Source organism: Leptodactylus fuscus, chromosome 6, assembly GCF_031893055.1.
Source record: "Leptodactylus fuscus isolate aLepFus1 chromosome 6, aLepFus1.hap2, whole genome shotgun sequence".
In the NCBI taxonomy this organism is placed as follows: Eukaryota; Metazoa; Chordata; class Amphibia; order Anura; family Leptodactylidae; genus Leptodactylus; species Leptodactylus fuscus.
In genome coordinates this window covers 80,716,303-80,734,922 of record NC_134270.1, presented here as the reverse complement: position 1 = coordinate 80,734,922, position 18,620 = coordinate 80,716,303, and the positions used below count along the sequence as shown (strand labels likewise).

Here is an 18,620-nt window from a genome sequence, read left to right as displayed (position 1 = left end):
AATGTATACTTTAGTTGATTGAATGCCATGAAGCTAGCCATAATGAATCTAAAGCCCACTATCTACTGAACATTACCATAAGGTACAGCGGTTACCACAAAGATGATGATGATTATTATTATTATTTTTTGTTAAAAAGCTAGCTAAAAGAGATCAGTCGGAAAATAAAGTTAAAAGCCATATCTATGGCTCTGTGTCTTTATTAAGCCATTATCTCCAAATGTTATCGAGGTTTTATGGGCTCAAAAAGACAAGGGTCATACATCTGGGGGGTTTTTTACAATTATCTGTCCCCCATATGTCCCTGTTAATCACACATGGCTCTGTTAACTCATCTTACCATCAATCCCATGCTTCCCCAGGAAGAAGGATGCATCCCAGTAGGTTATACTGAGCCCAATGGCCAGAACATTGCACATGTCCTGCTGCTACAGCCAGATCAGTAACCCAGAACTATGTATAGCAAAGAATTAATAACGTGATACATTGAGACTGTTACTGTGCTTTGCATACAGAAACCCATGTTATAGATGGGTTATAGATACACTCGGGGTCATGCGACCACAAGCAGAAGCAATCGTCAAAGAACTAAACAGTAAGGTGATGGTATTGAAATTGTGGACCAGAAATAAATGTTTGGGAGAAATGTTGAATAACCCCTTTATTGTGCCCGTGTCCATTAAATCAACCTAAGGATTTCAGCAAAACTGAGAAACCATATTAGGTGTATGGGGGTGTTGACTCTCCATAACAACAAATGTCATAGAAATGAAAGATTGGGCATGTTAGATGTCATAGCAAAGATTAATATTAAGGTCTCCACATTAAAAATTTGTGTTATATTGTTCAAGACAAATATGCAATAAGCGACATCTGGAATAGTGGATACAGTTCAGCATAGGATGTATTTGATGTTTATTAAACAGGTTTTCCAAATTACAAATATTGATGATTTGCTCTAAAAACAGGACATCAGTACCAGGTCAGGGAGGATTCAGCACCCCCAGCTATTCTTAGCAAATGATACACAGAGAATGGAGCAAAAAGTATATTGTTCTGTATTCTGTGTAGTGACCAGACCAGGTTATTGCAGATAAACTCCCATTCATCTGAATCGGAGGAAAGCCGCAGTGACTCAGTTCTACCACTATATAAAAAACAAGACTGTCAGGTTTCTGCTTCATTCTTTGAGTAGCAACTGTTGAGAACAACTGATCAATGGGGGTGCTGGATGTTGGACCTCCACTGATTTGAAATTAGTGACTTATTTTAAGATTAGGTCGTCCAAATCTTTAGCCTGGAAAATGTCTTGATTAGACAGTACAAGTTCAGACTAGTCAGTCTTAGGTGACATGCAAGCGACCATTTGCATATAGCTGGGTTGTGATGGCACACGGATGAAGATGGCTGAAGATGACGTCAGACCCTGAATGCCCGCCCACCGTGCACAATAGATAAGTTTAACATATTCTTTATTAGCGTTTTATTTTAAAATGGGGGGGGGGGGGGTAGTTTAATGTAACTTTAGCGGTGCCTGAATAGCCTTTTTAAAGGCTATTCACGCATATGTGGGGCTCTATCAGCATAATATTGCTGATAGAGCCCCTTTAAGAATTCCACAGACTTCTGTAGCCAACATAAAATGTTACTCCATTGTGTATAGTAATAGGTACACTTTGGTTGCACTTTACAGTTTCAGTGTTGCATTTGGTTATATTTGGCTTTTGAACTTTTTGAACTATATTTCTCAGCAAATGTTTACATGATATTCAGAGCGAATTGTGTCTCTACACTTCACAGAAGTCAATAAGGTGTCCTAGTTAGAACAAGACATGCTAGTCTTGGTTATGAGGATTTCATAGTAAGCTTACGTTGCTGATACTTTGCTGTGTCCCATAGTTATAACTTGTATTACATGTGAGTAATAAATTCTTGGCTACTCAGGATCACCAAACAAAGAATAAGCAGCATTTTCTGAAAAGAAGGAAATGAAAAAAAAAAAAGCGATCTAGTGTCATAAAGTAAATGACTTAATTGACTTGTTTTAAAGTGGCAACCACTTTCACAAAGCTTGGTGGTAAAGAAGCACCAATGGTAGCTTTGTTCACATAAGTCAGACCTCTTACTCCAGTAAAAGTTACTTTCCCTCTCACCAAAAAGCATTTGTTTCATGTTAATAAATGTAGGAGTAAAAAGATGTCATCTTCTGCATGTGTATTTCCACGAGACTGAGTTCCAGTCTCCATTTTTTTTTACCAGTAATGCCCACCCAATTATCGTCAAAGTAGTATCACTCTGAAGATCATGTTAGTAATATTTCTTCTAATGGATCCACAACCCTAAGCATGTCTAACTCAAGTGAAACCTCAGGATTCAGTGATTTAGTGTCCACAAGGGCAGGTGGCTCCTCATCACAGATACAATTAAGGGCCACTTCATTCTCATAGCAGAATGAGCTACGAGCCACCATTGAATATTTTCTTTCAGAAAGCTCTTTGGCGCTGCATACAGGTGTATTTAGGACTTCGTACGTACGATGAAAGTGTAGGTAGTCCACTTCATAGTGATTACGTTTTTCAAATAGAACTGGTTCAAATCTGTAACCCCAAAGGATCTCAGAGGGAAGATAAGAACTACGACATTGTGTAGTCATTGCTGTAGCCTCCACCATGCCTTCTAGGATGACCACCAGTTCAAAATTAGCCGTTTCCAGATCTGCCTTGCCAAACTCATACAAAGGACTTTCTTCATCAATCTCATGAACAATGGTAACTGGAGATACCAAGAATATTCTGTCTGTACCATTGTCAAATCCAACATTGATATCTGTATGGTCCAGTGGAAGGTATTCTCCTTCTGGAGTGACTCTAGGCTGTTAAAAGTTAAAAAAAAAAAAAAAAAAGAATGTGAAAACCGTAAGGATAAATACACAAAAACTATAATATAAAAATTATACCATGCAGCTATTACATACAATACAAATGCTTTTGAAGGTAGATTTTTCTATATTTCTGGAAGTGACATTTAGTAATGTACAGTGTGGCTGCTAGTGGAAACTGGAACATTGCAGGAACTTGGGTTTGGACCAAGTATGTCAGGGTCATATTGTTAATGATATGTGATGAAAGAGGACCTGAAGAGTAACGTAAATGTTTTTAAAATCAAAGAGCAAGAATTTAGAATCAAGTAAAAAAAATTCAACCATTGCTATTCCAATATTAATATAATATCCAGTACTACATACATTATATAAGAATAGCCTAAACCATATGAACAAACCCTTTTAAAAATAATGGTTTTGAATCAATATCACAGTCATATTATGTAATGTTGGTCAAAACTCCAAAACCATAATTGTTCAATTTTCTTAGAAAGAGCCCAAATATACCCTAAACTCAAAATCGGATTATTCTCAGGATCATAAGTTAACACTGGCGGAAATTAAATCCCGTAACACAGTAGACCCAGCATATTTTTGCCTGATGTTTCTGCCAGTGTGACCTTGAACGCCAGTAGATGAACTTTTAACTCATTAAGTATGGGAGTATAGATCCTACTAACTTTGTAAGCCACCATAATATTTATTTAAATATGAAATACAGATGTAGCGGTATATAACCATATCCATACATAACATTACTGCTACAGGAGCTTTTATGACATCTCATTCTAAATCCATAGGCATTGATATGGAATTGATCACCCATTTTCAACACTTCTGGGAAGGTTTTCTATATGATTTTTGAATGTGTATGTGGGAATATTTGCCAATTCATCCAGAAGAGCATTTGTGAGGCTAGAAACTGATATTGGAAAAGAGCGCAGAGTTCTGTGTGGACGAAACAAATTCTGACCCATTCTATCACAAATGTTTTTGAAGTCAGACAGCAGGGTTAAGTGCTTGATGTCATAATCCTGTGACAATGGAACTGAATGAAACACCTATGACACAGTGTTTATGTAGAGCCAAATTACATAGTAGCCAGTCAGGGTTGGACTGGCTCACCAGAGTACCAGAGGTTCTAACAAAGGATCCAGGAGAAGACAATCCCATTTGAGGTTGATGACCCCGTGGACACAGACATAGTCCATAAGGTCTGACTAAATTGTCCTCTCTAGACTCAAGGGACACACATCCAAGCATAATAAAGAGTTACATTGAGTACAGCATTCAACCAAATTTATGAACAGGAAGTTATTTTTATGTTGTATTCATCCAATGCTATCATAGACACTGGATTGTATACATGATCTATGTCAAGGTTATACATGTGACCTCACACTCTAGTGGTCATGTGACATAATCTTGTTCCATATCTGCATTTGCGTATTGTACAGTTACCAACACTAATATTTGTGAAATTCTCATTTCATCAAACTTCTAATAAGTACAGAGAAACCAATTATTCACGACTACAGACAAACTCTAAAAAGTTTAAAGGGGCTCTATCAGCAAAATCATGCTGATAGAGCCCCACATATGCGTGAATATGTGGGAATCAGTGTCAGTTCGCGAACGCTGGAGGAGGACGGGACCGGAGGACAACGGAGGAAGAGGAGGCGTGGATGAAGAAGAAGACACACCCTGAATGCCCGCCCAGCGTGCACGATGCGTAAGTAGATCGCATTCTTTTTTAGGATTTTATTTAAAAACGGGAGGGTAGTTTAATGTAACATTTACGGTGCCTGAATAGCCTATTTAAAGGCTATTCATGCATATGTGGGGCTCTATCAGCATGATTTTGCTGATAGAGCCCCTTTAAATATTGGGTAAGATCTTAACAAAAGATATAGAACGCTTCTAGGGGATGTAGGTATATTGTCAGGAGTTTTGCAGGTTAAATGTTTGATGGCTTGTCTTTGGGATAGATTGACAAGATGCACAGCTCAGCTCCTTTTCCATACGGTTTCATGTCCCTTTATTTAAGGTGGTGGTTCTAGGAGTCAGACACCATGATTATTCATTGATTACCGCTACAACGAGAAGTCAACAATGTTTTCTTCCCTGGAAAACACACAACTAGTGATTCACATGATGCAATAAGCCTCTTAAGGCAATTATAAATGGCTATAAGTGGCCTTTTGTTCCCATTCATGTATATTGGAGTTACACAAACAGCCAAGTGCAACCAAGTTCATTTAGTAACTCACAAGCACAGCCACCTCTCCATTAATGTCAATAGAAAAAGATGCTGCTGGTACCTTACTTCTATGAATAGACAAATTGGGGGTCTTCGGTCCCCCGTTGATCAGCTAAGGGTTCCTCAGATGGAAAAAATGCCCAAGATGAAAAAACCCCTTTAGGCTACGGTCATACGTAGTAGTAAAAAATTGCTGTAGAAAAAAGTGTGGCAGAAACACATCGCCGTTTTTTCTGTAGTGCTCTTCACAAAAAGTCCACAGAGGTTTCCTCTGCAGACTTTCTGCTTCAGTTATACCTATAGGGAAACTGCCATTATTTCCATAGGTATAATTAACATGCTAGTGTCCACTTAGGGACCCTTGGGGACCTAATCCAAATAAAAAAAAAGTGGTTACCTTAGAAAGTCCACAGACTCCATAGAGTCCATGTGGTTTCCACTAGATTTCACCCGAAAAAGATGAAAAATACGGAGAGAAATGCACTGCTTGCAGCGCTTTTCTCTCCACATTTTTCATGCGGAGAGGGGAATGGAATCCCCGAACGTAGAGCAAGCGCTGATGTGAACCTGAAATCTCTGATCATTCTAGGTTGAGAAGTCAAGGAGCTTTGCTGACATCTATCTCTGTGTGCACTCTAGAGGGGAGACTGACAGTCATTGGACTGCGCACTTGATTTTTCAACATAGAATGAGCAGAGATTTCCATGACTAAATGACAGGTTATACTGAATGTTTCTTCACAATCCAATACATCAATCTGCCCAGCTCCTGCTCTCTATCCAGTTATATCTGTATCTGCCTCCAGATTAGACAGCATTACCATTAAATAGATACGGTGGGTACAGAATGGTAAAAATAGCAACACAATATCTTAGAAATTGTTGGAGCAATGCAAAGGTAATTCCTAATCCTAGTAAATAATCTTGGCTCCTCTGGCTCTTAACCATAAACAAAGGCCATCCATCATTGTGTACTGAATTGGGCATGAAGTTTTCTCATTATGAACCATGCCACTCATAAACTATGCCTTTTTGTGTGGCACAAGAATGAACACAGATGTAAAGCTGTAGGCGCCATCTGCTATAGTAAAGTTTTACTGCATTCAAATATGTTCCAGCGACAGACAGCATAGGGCTCAAACACGGGATGAGATATAACCATCTTAGATGGTATATATACTGGGCAAATGTCTGGAGGTAATAGAGTAAGGTAAAGAAATTTGCCATGAATATAATTATATTTAGATTTGTAGACAATCAAAAGTGAAACATTTTTGAAAATATAAATAATTAAAAATGTTTTAAGAGTTTTAAAGATTTCATCCTATTATCTTATTGGTGAACATCTCTTGTTCTGATCGGATCGGTTGCCAATGATTTATGACAATGAATGCAAAATCCTTCTATGGTCTGGCACATGTCAGAAACCCAGCCATGACATCCTTATTGTGGACAGGTTATCAGGCTGGGACACTACATTGTGTAGGTTTCTGACAAGAGCCAGGCCATAGAAACTTCCTGCCTCATGGCCATACCTGTTGCCAACTGATCAAGACAACAGATTGTCACCTTTCAGATGATTAGAGGAAATCTTTAAGGCCGGATCCCCTTTTGGCATAAATGCCACGGTCTGGCCATGGCAGAAACTCCATGGTGTTTTACAGTCAGTACAAAGCAAATCCCATCCACACATTGCAGAAAACGTTGCAGTTTTGTTTATCACAGCATGTCAATTTTACCTACAGAAATGCTAGCAGTTTCCCTATAGGTATAATGGAAGCAGAAACTGTTTGTGAAAATTTATGTGGGAATAACTGTGAGGGTCAGTGCACACAGTTTTTTGGTGCTGATTTTGACACTGAATCCAAAAAAGCCTCCCAATAGAACTCTATTGGGAGTCTTTTTTTGGAGGCTGATTTTGAGGCAGTGTCAAATTCAGCACCAAAAAATTCTGTGTGCACTGACCCTGATGAGTTGCCTCTGCAGTTTTTCCCGCAGAGCTTTCTTGCTGTGGCCTGCTACATTGAACCTCAACCTAAAACTCTGCAAAATTTTTAATCACATTTTCAAAAATGTTTAAGTTTTAATTGTCATGTACGGCTCGGCATGAGCAGAGCTAGCCGTACACGCAGGCACTTTCCATTCACTTCAATGGGAGTGCTCGTAGTGAAAAAAGCAGCCCATTCATTTCAATGGGGAGCGCTCGTATGCCGGCTCCCATAGAAATGAATGGAACTGCTTTATATGCCGCTGATTCTGAACGTGTTTTACGTTCAGAATAAGCTGGCGTTTACTCCGTGTGAATGAGCCCTAATTTTACAAGAAGTGAAGCATTACACTTTATATTTAGCTTGTACCTTTCACGTGAATTATGTAATTTCTACAGTTCATGCAAATTGTCATGCAAATATAACCTTCTAATGACTGTTAATTAAGTCCTCTTGCACAGTAATATTCACCCAGTAATATTGTTCTACACTCTATATATCACCATGAACGTTTTTTCTTAATTCTATTGTCATAGGTGGTTTCTGCTTTCATGCATTGAGCATTATATACTCAGTGTAGTGCTTGGCTCTTTGACTTAAGTACAGAGAAGTGAAAACTGACGCCATTTTTCCTAATAGTGCTTACCTGCAGGAGCTGCGCTCGTACATGTGCTTCTACTAAATGGCTTTTCCGAAGATTAGCAACTCTCCACATGAGACACAATTTGCCATCTCTTAGAGCAATTACTGCATTTTCTGTGAACACAAGAGTTTCATTTCTCTTTTTAGGTTTGGCAATTTTTGCCATGATGGCTCCAATAATGAAGGCATCAATAATGCATCCCACAATGCACTGCAGTACCACTGTCAATACTGCTAACGGACATTCCTCTGTAACGCTTCGAAATCCATAGCCAATGGAAGTTTGCGTTTCTAAGGAAAAAAGGAAGGCTGCCATAAAGCTGGTGACTTGTAAAAAGCATGGAGGGGCAGGAGTCTCTTCTGAGCCAGGTTCAGGTGGTGGAGCCAAGTCCCCATGCATTGAGGCAATAAGCCAAAAAGAGAAACCAAAAATGAGCCAAGAAACTACAAAAGTAAAGGAAAATATTAGAAACATCCACCTCCAGCGAATATCCACACATGTTGTAAAAAGGTCAGTCAGGTAACGTTGGCTCTTCTCACTGAGATTGATAAACTCTACATTGCAATGGCCATCTTTTTGTACAAAACGGCTACGCTGACGGATAGGCCTAGTGTGTATTTTTCCATTACGGTAGGCATTCGGCCTTATACCCTGAGTCAGTTCTGATTCCTCTTCCTCACGTAGTGGGTCAGGAATTTCTGTGCTAAATCGACGAATGGCACGTGCTACCCCCATGGCTAGAGCACCACGAGGGAGGATGGTGGTGCTACCCATCCTATGGTTGAGAGATTGTAGGTTTGATTTGAGAATCAGGTCTCCAGAAGTTTTAAAGGCACAAAACGTTCATGATGAAGAACTTTTAACCAATCCTACAATGAAAGAAGAAACAATAGTAAATGTTGTGTTGATGAATATATGCATACATATACATACAAAGAGATTTTATGGTATAGGCATCAAATGCAATATCTATCTCCGTGTTACATCATGTCATGTTTTTATAGTTTATGTTGTTTTTACTGCTTTCTTTAGCTTTAGAAAGGAGTCTGTCAGCAGATTTGATCCAATAAAACTTCAAAAAGTGCTAGGTATGGGTAACGCAGTGAAATCATACCTCAGTTGATGGTCGAGCTACTTGCTTTGCTGAGGTAACAAGCTTTACTACATTCATGCTCGGATCACAATTGTTATGGAGACAATGGCTTCCTGTGCAGTGCACTGGGCTTTTTGCTCTGAAAACTCCCTAACCCCTCCCTTCTACTCTGAGTGATAGCTCTCATACCCAACCAGACCATCACAAAAACCAGCACTCACAGGAAAGCGGAGGGATTAAGGAGCATTAACTGCAGAGAATCTAGGAAAGTGCACAGAAAGGGATTGACTTGTATCCCAGTATCTAAACATCCCATCCAAATTACTTGCGCTGCACTTGTTCTCCGGAATACTCTACCTCAAACAATCAGATTAATATCACAATTCTGCAGCTATAAACATGCCCTGAAAACACACGCTTTTAGACAGGCTTAGCACACTACCTGATCAGACTGTTCTACATTTCCTCACACTAAGCTATCATTTCTAGTTTATTTCTCAGAACCTATTTATTTACCTATTTAATATTTGTACATTTATTACCATCTGACTCGTACAGCATCATTTCTATGGCCTTATTTGTTTCATTTATAGTAGAGTCTGGCTTAATAGGGTTGTTAAAGCCTAGACATTGATGGCCTATACTTAGCATAGGATCATCAATACCAGATCGTTGAGGGCCTGAGACATGGCACCCCCCAAGGAGCACAGTGTATAGAGCTGGAATTAGTGCCACACTATTGCAAGACTCCATTCAAATAAATGTGACCTGAGCTGCCATAGCACAGTTTGCCTACTACACAGTGTATATAACCATATGCTTCTGGCTCCACAAATTCTGAACAGTTGATCGGTGCTGGTGCTGGGTGTAGGATGTATCACAAGCTGCTGAAAGGCAATCTAGACCGTGGAGCACCTTGTTTTAAGAAAATCAAGTTGTCTTTACAACATTTTTTATCATATACATCAATAAATGTGAAGTTTTATTTTATATCTTGTTAGTCACCCATAAGAAGATTTCTTAGTTCCTTTCTTTGAGCTTGCTGGGTGTACGACCTCTACCATTAAAGGGGTATTCCCATAACTCTTGTTCTACAGCCTCCAGGCTCTGTGCTCTCTTCACTTCCTGGATTTCTCGGCACATTGGTGGGCGGGATTTCACTTGCTCTGCTATCTGCTATGTTTGCAGTCAGTAATGAGGGATTGGTTGTAAATGCATTACCACAGTATAAAGCTGATGTGGAAACTGATGTAGCAGAACTGGATTTGAGTCAGATTGCATAACATACAGAGGTAACAGAAAACTTCTCAGCCCTTATCAGCCAAATTCAATTAAACTGGCTGATAAGTGGAAAAGTTGAAGATAGACAGCACAGTAATCCTGGAGCTCTCACCTCCCCCCTCCCCTATCTGAGGATCTCCGTTGCTTGTCAGCCCCTCCCTCCCTCCCTGAGAGCAGGCAGCTATGTCACTTGGGAAATGACCAGATAAGCCCAGTGGCCATAGAAATAAAGTGTCTACAATTGGTCTTGCCCTGTGATTGACAGCCTCCCTTCCTGTCAGGTTCAGCCTCGCTGTCAGGTTCAGGGCGGGGTCATCCACCCCTATTTAGTCTTGGCTCACATTCACACTGGCCCCACAGGCCCCTGTTATTTCCTCGTGCTTGCTGGATTTCTCTTGCTGTTATTTTACTTGTATTCTTAATCCTGACCTTGGCTTTTCCTACTGACTATTCTTTTGGACTCCGATTTGGCACTGCATTGCTCGACTGTTACCGAACCCTGGCTAGCTGACCTCCCTTTGTTATTGTTATTTGTCTTGTCTGCGTTTTGTGTGTCACATATATAGGAAGGGATCGTCTCCAAGTTGCTGACTATTACATAGGATAGGGCCTGGCAAGAGGGACAGTGGGGGGCTTCAACTTAGGGCTCACTGTCTCTTGTGCCCCTTCCTCCAGGGTTCTCCAGTAGCTACTGGGGAATTGTCATCTAAGCAATTCCCTAACAGCTATAGAGGGAAATAGTCATATAAACTACAGCTAATTTCATAGATGACCAATTTACTTACACAAGTGATGTTGCCATGACAAGCAGTGATATATTCACAATTTAGAAACCAGTAGACATTGATAGTTGTTGGCTTAGACTCCACCTGTCAGGTAGGCCACACCTTCAGTCACATATAATTTCTTTATGTGTAGAATATTGTGATGTACATGTTACAGGATATAGAGCAGGGGTAGGGAACCTTTGGCTCTCCAGCTGCTGTGAAACTACAACTCCCAGCATGCTCCATTCACTTCCATGGGAGTTCCCAGAACAGCAGAGCCAATATGCATGCTGGGAGTTGTAGTTTTGCAACAGCTGGAGAGCCGTACGTTCCCTACCCCTGATATAGAGCATCCTGCAGTATTGCACTTGACCATCCATAGGATTGTTTCTCTTCTAGGACTTTGAGTACATAATTAACAAGTAAATACATATGGCTTACATATGTACTAAATTAAGTGTATTCATATATAACTCGCCCTTCAGAAGGTGCATTTACTTCCAGGGTTTCTATACTTAAACTCATAAACATAACTTGAAAGGAGTCCATCAGGTCTACAATTTCCTTTCAAATCAATAATAGGGGTCTTTAATAGGAGCAGAAAGATAACTTTATAGTCACAAACCAATGAAACAATGCAGAGATATTCATCTTTTTATGGATGCACATGTTTTTAAGGTAGAGGTCAATCAGAACTAAGTCTAGATGCCTATGACCAAGATACAAAACGGCCAGGAGAAATATCAATTTTATAATGGTTGACTTTCACCCAAGGGGCATCCTTTCTCAAGGATCCCCCTTACATTTCATTATATGGCGGGATCCATGAAAATGTCCAAAAATAGGACATGACATATATTTTGACTGTCTGTGATAATGGACCATCATAATAACGGTCATGAAAATGGCCGCTATTCACTGAAATTAATGCTGCCTGTGAGATCTGTTAAAAAAAAAACGGACGTCACATGGCCAGTTTTCAGTGTAGCGAAATGTAACGGAGAGGTATTGGGTGGCAATTCCTAGGAGAGCTGGAGCACTTGTGGCTCTCTGTGGGCAATTGGGTCTCACCCTGGTACTTTTGTAGACAATAATTATCTCTGCATTGTTTTCTTACTTTGTGACTAGTAGTTATGTTTTTGCTTCTGTTATAAACCTTACAAAGCATCATAAATAGTTTGGGAGGCATTTTGGACCTGATAGACTTCCTTTAAAAATATTGCCATGTCTTATAATACTAATGTGAAATGCTGCTATAAAGTTCAGTCTGTTTCCATTAAGATAATCACTTTTTCATAAAACAAATCTTGAATTGTCTGTGAATGATCATTTACGGATATCAAATAGTTATGTAAAATTGCATTGTGTCCTCTGATCTATGTGGGTCAAGTCCTTCTTGTGGCTCTGGCCCTCGTGACAGCTACAGACCTCACACACACACACTTGTACTCCCTCTCTCCGAACAAGAGCTGCTTATGTTTCCATATAAAGCAGATGTGAAGCTTAGTGGCAGCAGACTCGGAATTTCATGACAATGTCATATCTAATCTCAGGCAAGGTATCCAATTTGCATGTAAGGTCAATGATGCAGCAAGAAAAAATATCTATGCTGTGCTTCCGTTATTGACAGCAGTGAAAATGTTCGGCAGTCTCTATCACATGCCACATTTGGTGATGCTGATGTAATAGACATACTGATTTTCCTTGTAACAATTAACTCTGGTCATTTTGCCAAATGACCCTTTAGTGAATGTTCTTGCCACACAAATGGAATCAGATCTATATGATTAATATACCGTAGTATTAAAAGCTTTTTTTTCTACTATAGACAGGGCTTTTCTCTCTGCATGTTTTAGGCAGAAACCCGGCGGACCCCATTGTAATCTATGGGGTCCGCAGGTAACTGCTTTTTAAGCAGATTATGTTACTATTCTTTGGGTCCCCAAGTGGACACGAAGAACGGAAAGCCAAATGTAGGTGTGAACCTAGCATAAGCCAAAGCTACCATTTCAATTACATCAATTCTATATATTTCTATATGTCTATAATTGAGAAGACCTAAGAATGTCTAGGATGTTCCTGCTTAAAGGCTTCATTCATACAACCAAGTGTGCAATCCCAGTGTGTTCCAATGCTTAAGTCCTGCTTAAATAATTCCCTTTCCATTTTAACAGATCTGCACAGAGCTTGCCCTTAAAATGTCAGAATGAACCATCAGAACACACTCGGATTGTTATATATGGTAATGTCCGTTGTACATTAAGTAATTTTTCTTCCATTAAAAAAGTAAACAATCATGATGGAAAAAAGCATCTGTCATGTTTTTTACATTATAGTCGATGGGCCTCCATCTGCGTCAATTACTCTACTGCCATTAATGTCCATTGACGAAACAGAGCAACAGACTGTAATAACCGTAGTGTGAACGTATTAAAAGCAATACACTGCCGCTGCTTTGAAACTACACTTCTCAGCATTCACACTTGCTCAGAGATGCTTCCACAACAAACAGACAATTTTATGTGTGTGCTCAGCCTGTCTATATCCAGTTGTGTTGGACATAAAGGTAGTCCATATTATCCGCAGTAGAGACTGACGTGGTGAATGCTTCCAGAGTATGAATTTGTGTGGATAGTGAGTTGTGCCAATTGCAGCATGCACTGCTCATATGCAGTGAGTTGTATACATAGACCACATGGACCAAAAGTATGAAGAAGGCCATACATGTGCACTTATGTTCCAATAGATAGAACAAAAATTATATCTAGCGCCAATGGAACAACATAGAGAGGAACAAGGGGTTGTGGATATGGGTTGGCAAGGGAGGGGTCTGAGAGCTTTCAGGAGACATTTGATACATGACTATGAAATTTGACATCATGGCAATTTCATGACAATTAGGGACCTGGTGAAGACCACTAAAGCTGCCAATATTAACCCTGTAAGCTGACAACCTTAGGGTCCATTCACACAGAGTTTTTTGGCGCTGATTTTGACGCTGAATCCACCTCAGAATCCACGTAGGTATAATTAACATGCTGTGATGAACAAAAATATAACAGTTTTGTAAATCGCAGCATTTCCACTGCGCATATTTTTTCTGCAATGTATGGATGGAATTCACCATGACATTCGTGGTTTGGAAGTCATGCAGTTTCTATGAAAACCTATGACACTTAGATACTGATTCTAGTCCACCCATAAGACTCTTTTAGGATAAGGCCCCACATGGCGTTCTTCCCACAGTGTTTCTTCCCACAGTGCTTTAGACACAAAGTTTGCAGAGGTTTCCTCTGTAGACTTTCCATTTCAGTTATGCCTATGGGGAAACCACTGGCGTTTTCAAAGGTATAATTCACATGCTGCCATTTCCAAAACCGTGCTGTGTTTTTACCGCAAAGTGGGCATGGGATGGAATTCTGGCTAATCCCATCCACACATTTTGTAAATGTCAGCATGTCAATTATACCTACACAAACACTAGCAATTTGAGGTATAATTGAAGCAGAGAGTCCACAGAGGAAAGAAAAGTTTTCCTCTGCAGACTTTCTGTGAAAGTGCCATTGGAAAAAGCATGATGCATTCCCACCACAGTTTTTTCCAAAGCATTTTTTGGCTGTGGCTTGCTATGTAGTGCCTTATCCTTAGGCTAAAGCCTCACGTGGCGAAATGCAGCAGAAAAATATTGTGGAAAAAAACACACCGAAAACACATTGTTTTTTGTTTTGTTTTTTTCTGCAGCATTATCTATTGCATTTTTGCAGAGTAAGGGCTGGTATTGTCTTGCACCAGTGTAAGGTCTGACAATAGCTCTGAGGATTTCAACCCTGTACCTAGCAACAGTTTACTGTAGGCTATCACATGACTCTCCAAGGATATGCCTCCCCAAACCATCACTGACCAGCTGCCAAACCAATCACGTTGGAAACTGTCAGAAGCAGCAGAACACTCCCCACAACATCTCAAGACTTTTTCACTTCTGTCATGTGTGTTCAGTGTGAATCTGCTCTAATCTGTAAAAGGAACAGGACACAATAGCAGATCTGTCAATTATGCTGTTCTGTGGTGAATGTCAATCAAGCTGCAGCCTGTCTGGTTCCACTACAGAATGTAGAGCCTTCATGTCCTGTCTGCCTTAGGGTGCATGCACACTACGTAACGCCGGGCGTGTATGAGAGCCGTACACGCCGGCATTACGGCAGACTGCCGAACACTTCCCATTCACTTCAATGGGAGCGCTCGTAACAGCGGCGTTTACGAGCGCTCCCATTGAAGTGAATGGGAAGTGTTCGGCAGCCCTGCTGTAACGCCGGTGTGTACGGCTCTCATACACGCCCGGCGTTACGTAGTGTGCATGCACCCTTAGGGGGAGTTCACATGGAGTTACGTGCCGCGTGATGTGGCACGTAGATGCCGCGGGACCCTTTGCGGGCCGTACACGCTCCCATTGATTTCAATGGGAGCGGGGATCGTATGCGCCGCGCTAGTTTGCGGCCGTGTATAAATGCACGGCCGCAAACTAGCGCGGCGCATACGATCCCCGCTCTATTAAAATCAATGGGAGCGTGTACGGCCCGCAAAGGGTCCCGCGGCGTCTACGTGCCACATCACGCGGCACGTAACTCCGTGTGAACTCCCCCTTACACTAGGTTGACACTAGCATCTGCTAGTGTCAGACCGGGTCCGGCCGTGAGCACCGGTGAGCGTTTTATGCTCTCCGCCGCAAAACCGTTTTTTTTTAAACCGGACACAAAGTACTGCTTATTCGACTCTGTGTCCGATTTTTAAAAAACAGTTTCGCGGCGGAGAGCATAAAACGCTCACCAGCGCTCACGGCTGGACATCTTTCAAGCCCATTCAAATGAATGGGTTTGAAAGAGTCCTGCAGGTTTTCGTCTCCTGCCTCTGTTTTATGCAGGAAACGGAAACCTTCAGAATGGAGACCGGGCGCAGATGTGAACGAGCCCTTAGAGATGAGCGAGTAGTTTCAATTGAATACCTCCCCTGCACAGTTATTGGTGTAAAAAAAAAAGCGCCAGCGAAGGTGGGAGGGGAATCAAATTTTTACAGCATGGTATTCGACCGAGTACACCAATAACTATGCAAAGGGAGGTATTTGATCGAATACTGCCTATCTTCATGTAACACAGCAAACCTTCATGTAATGGCACATATGGATGAGCCATCCTGGGGGAACTTTTCAGTGCAAACTGATTGGGCAGCAGGTATAACCTCATGCAACCAGTAGTGACAAAGGCACTGACAAAACTAGAGAAGAATCAGTCTGGAATGATAAGAGAAAGTATTTAAGGCCACCTCCATTTGTTGTTGCAGTTTTGATGTACCTGTTGGCATTTTCATTTGCAACAAATCAGGTAAAATTGATTCACATTTTCTTACGCTTCGTAAGGCTTGGTTTACATGATGCATTTTCATTGAAATACTGCATGTAGTTTATAATTGCAGTGATGTGTAGCACAAGCTTGTGGGCATTATACCAAAGAGCTATTGAAAGAGCTGGTTTACTGGCATAGTAGAAATGTGGTGTAAACCCTGTCTCACTGAACTTACTGACATCTCTGAAGTTTAAAGGCAGTCTGTCATAAGGCTCCAACATATCAATTAGTTCTTTAGATAGTTTGCAGTCACCTAAACCAAGTGGTTTTCTCCTTGTGAGTTGGTGCCTCCATTATTGTTTTGCCAGTATGAAGATGAGGGCTTTGTCATTGCTCCAAAGAGGTTAGCTTTCCGTCACTTTGTGGCACCCTCTGCCCATTCCTCCTTCCTCTGATAGACAGGGCCAGGCAGTGTATATACTTAATATCGCCTGGCCCTGAGTTCTGTTGCAGTTCCACATACTACACATGCTTGAAGAGTATGAGCAGCGGTGAATGCAACAGAAGTCATACTCCTCCAAGATTAGGTGTATACTGCCTGATCCTGAGAAAGGAGAGGTGTGGAGGAAAGCATAGGGCTGTGGGAGAGTTATCTCTTTGGAGCAACAGCAACACCCTTTTTACTCCATTAGGGCCCGTTCACACGGAGATTACGGACGCGCAATCTGGCACGTATACACGTGTCAGAGTTTGTGCGCTGAAATCAGATTCCATTCATTTCAATGTCGGGTTATGGGTGTATAATGTGTGTAATTTTGCGCACAAAATTACACGCGTGATACGCCTGTAACCCGACATTGAAATGAATGGAATCTGATTTCAGCGCGCAAACTCTGACATGTGTATACGTGCCAGATTGCGTGCCCATAATCTCCGTGTGAACGGGCCCTAAGTATAGTTTCAAAAAAGTATAGGGCCCTGATTCACAATGGGAAAACACCATGATACAGGTGACCCTTGCCTATCTATCTTCAAGAGTGGGGTGATATACTGAGTTCTGATGTCTCTTTGATAGGTTTGGGGTTATATTGTGATGCGTAAACGACTATGGCACTAAAATTATTTCTCTTTATCTGTAAGATAGGGCATAACATTTCAGATTGGTGAGAGTCCAATTGCTGAGATCACCACTGAAGGGGGGGGGGTTAACCACATTGTCAATATAGCAGTTGACGGAAATGTGCTTCCCTGCTTCAGTACCTTCAATGGGAGCACTGGAAATAGCTGAAGTACAGCAGTTAGCTATCTGTATCACTTCTATGACAATGAATGGAGTGGGATGCGCATTCTGCATCTTTTGATGGAGGCCCAGTAGCTGTGGACCTCTACCATTATGGAACATAATTGGATTCCAGTGCTGACTCTATTGGGGGCAATGACAAATATGAATGGCTGTTATCTACTGAAAACACAGTATGAGAAATTCTCTTATTCAGCTATCATATCCAAGCCTTCTTGTGAGCTTTGTGACTTGACCTGGTAAGAGACACCTCTTTAATTCCTGATTACACAACAGAACGTAAGTCCCACCCAAAATACAACCAGGCTGCTGTCATGATTGGTCCAAGTGTTCCCTATTCTTGGTTTTCTAATTTCTACATTGATTTTTGCAGAGCAGATCCTCAAACAACCAAATGAGTGGACCCCAACAATAAGAACTCATATATTCAATAGTGTTTGACAATGTTTTTATACCATTTTTAAATACAGTGCATTGGTGTTCTAGGTGATTTCCATGGATAAAATGTAGGCAAACGTGGACTCAGAGTTACTCTAGGTTCACACTAGCTTTTGGGTTTCTGACCTTCAGATCTACATGGGGACCCAAAAGACAGAGACCCTGTCTGCTTAAAAAGAAACTACATGCAAAAACTGTGGACCTCATAGACTGTAATGCAGGACTTTTCTCTCCAATGATTTTAAGTGAAATCTTCGGCAGAGTCGGGGATCATTTTGACAGTGTACTAAATAATATAAAATGTTCCCCTTTGTTAATGCTTCATTCAGGTCTGATCACTATCTATAATCATAGATGAATTTATGTTATCAGTATCATAATATACAACCATAAGTAATCAAACAATAGAATTTACCATGATCAAATAACATGTTCATACATAATGCCATCTAATATGCATGACGTATAATGTCTAGATATGTCTTCTATACAATTAATATTGAGATTATTGAAGGACACAAGCTTTAAGTGCCAGACTATTCAGCAGGGATATCCCTAAGGCTGACTATAACAGTTTACCACTGCATGATATGTTGCATTTCATCTAAATAAGAAATGCACTTATAAAACAATT

General features: G+C 40.7%; 1 protein-coding gene across 1 annotated transcript in view; it reads right to left on the bottom strand.

Moving 5' to 3' along the window:
* Positions 1 to 1,612: 1,612 nt before the first annotated feature.
* Positions 1,613 to 18,620, bottom strand: part of KCNJ14 (potassium inwardly rectifying channel subfamily J member 14) — a 31,157-nt gene continuing 14,149 nt past the window's right edge. Inside the window, exons 2-3 of the mRNA XM_075280307.1 lie at positions 7,775 to 8,640; positions 1,613 to 2,872 (exon numbers count right to left, since the gene is read on the bottom strand). Of these exons, the coding sequence (XP_075136408.1) occupies positions 2,303 to 2,872; positions 7,775 to 8,545 (1,341 nt within the window). The 5' untranslated portion in view covers positions 8,546 to 8,640 and the 3' untranslated portion in view covers positions 1,613 to 2,302. The remainder of the gene's footprint in view (positions 2,873 to 7,774; positions 8,641 to 18,620) is intronic.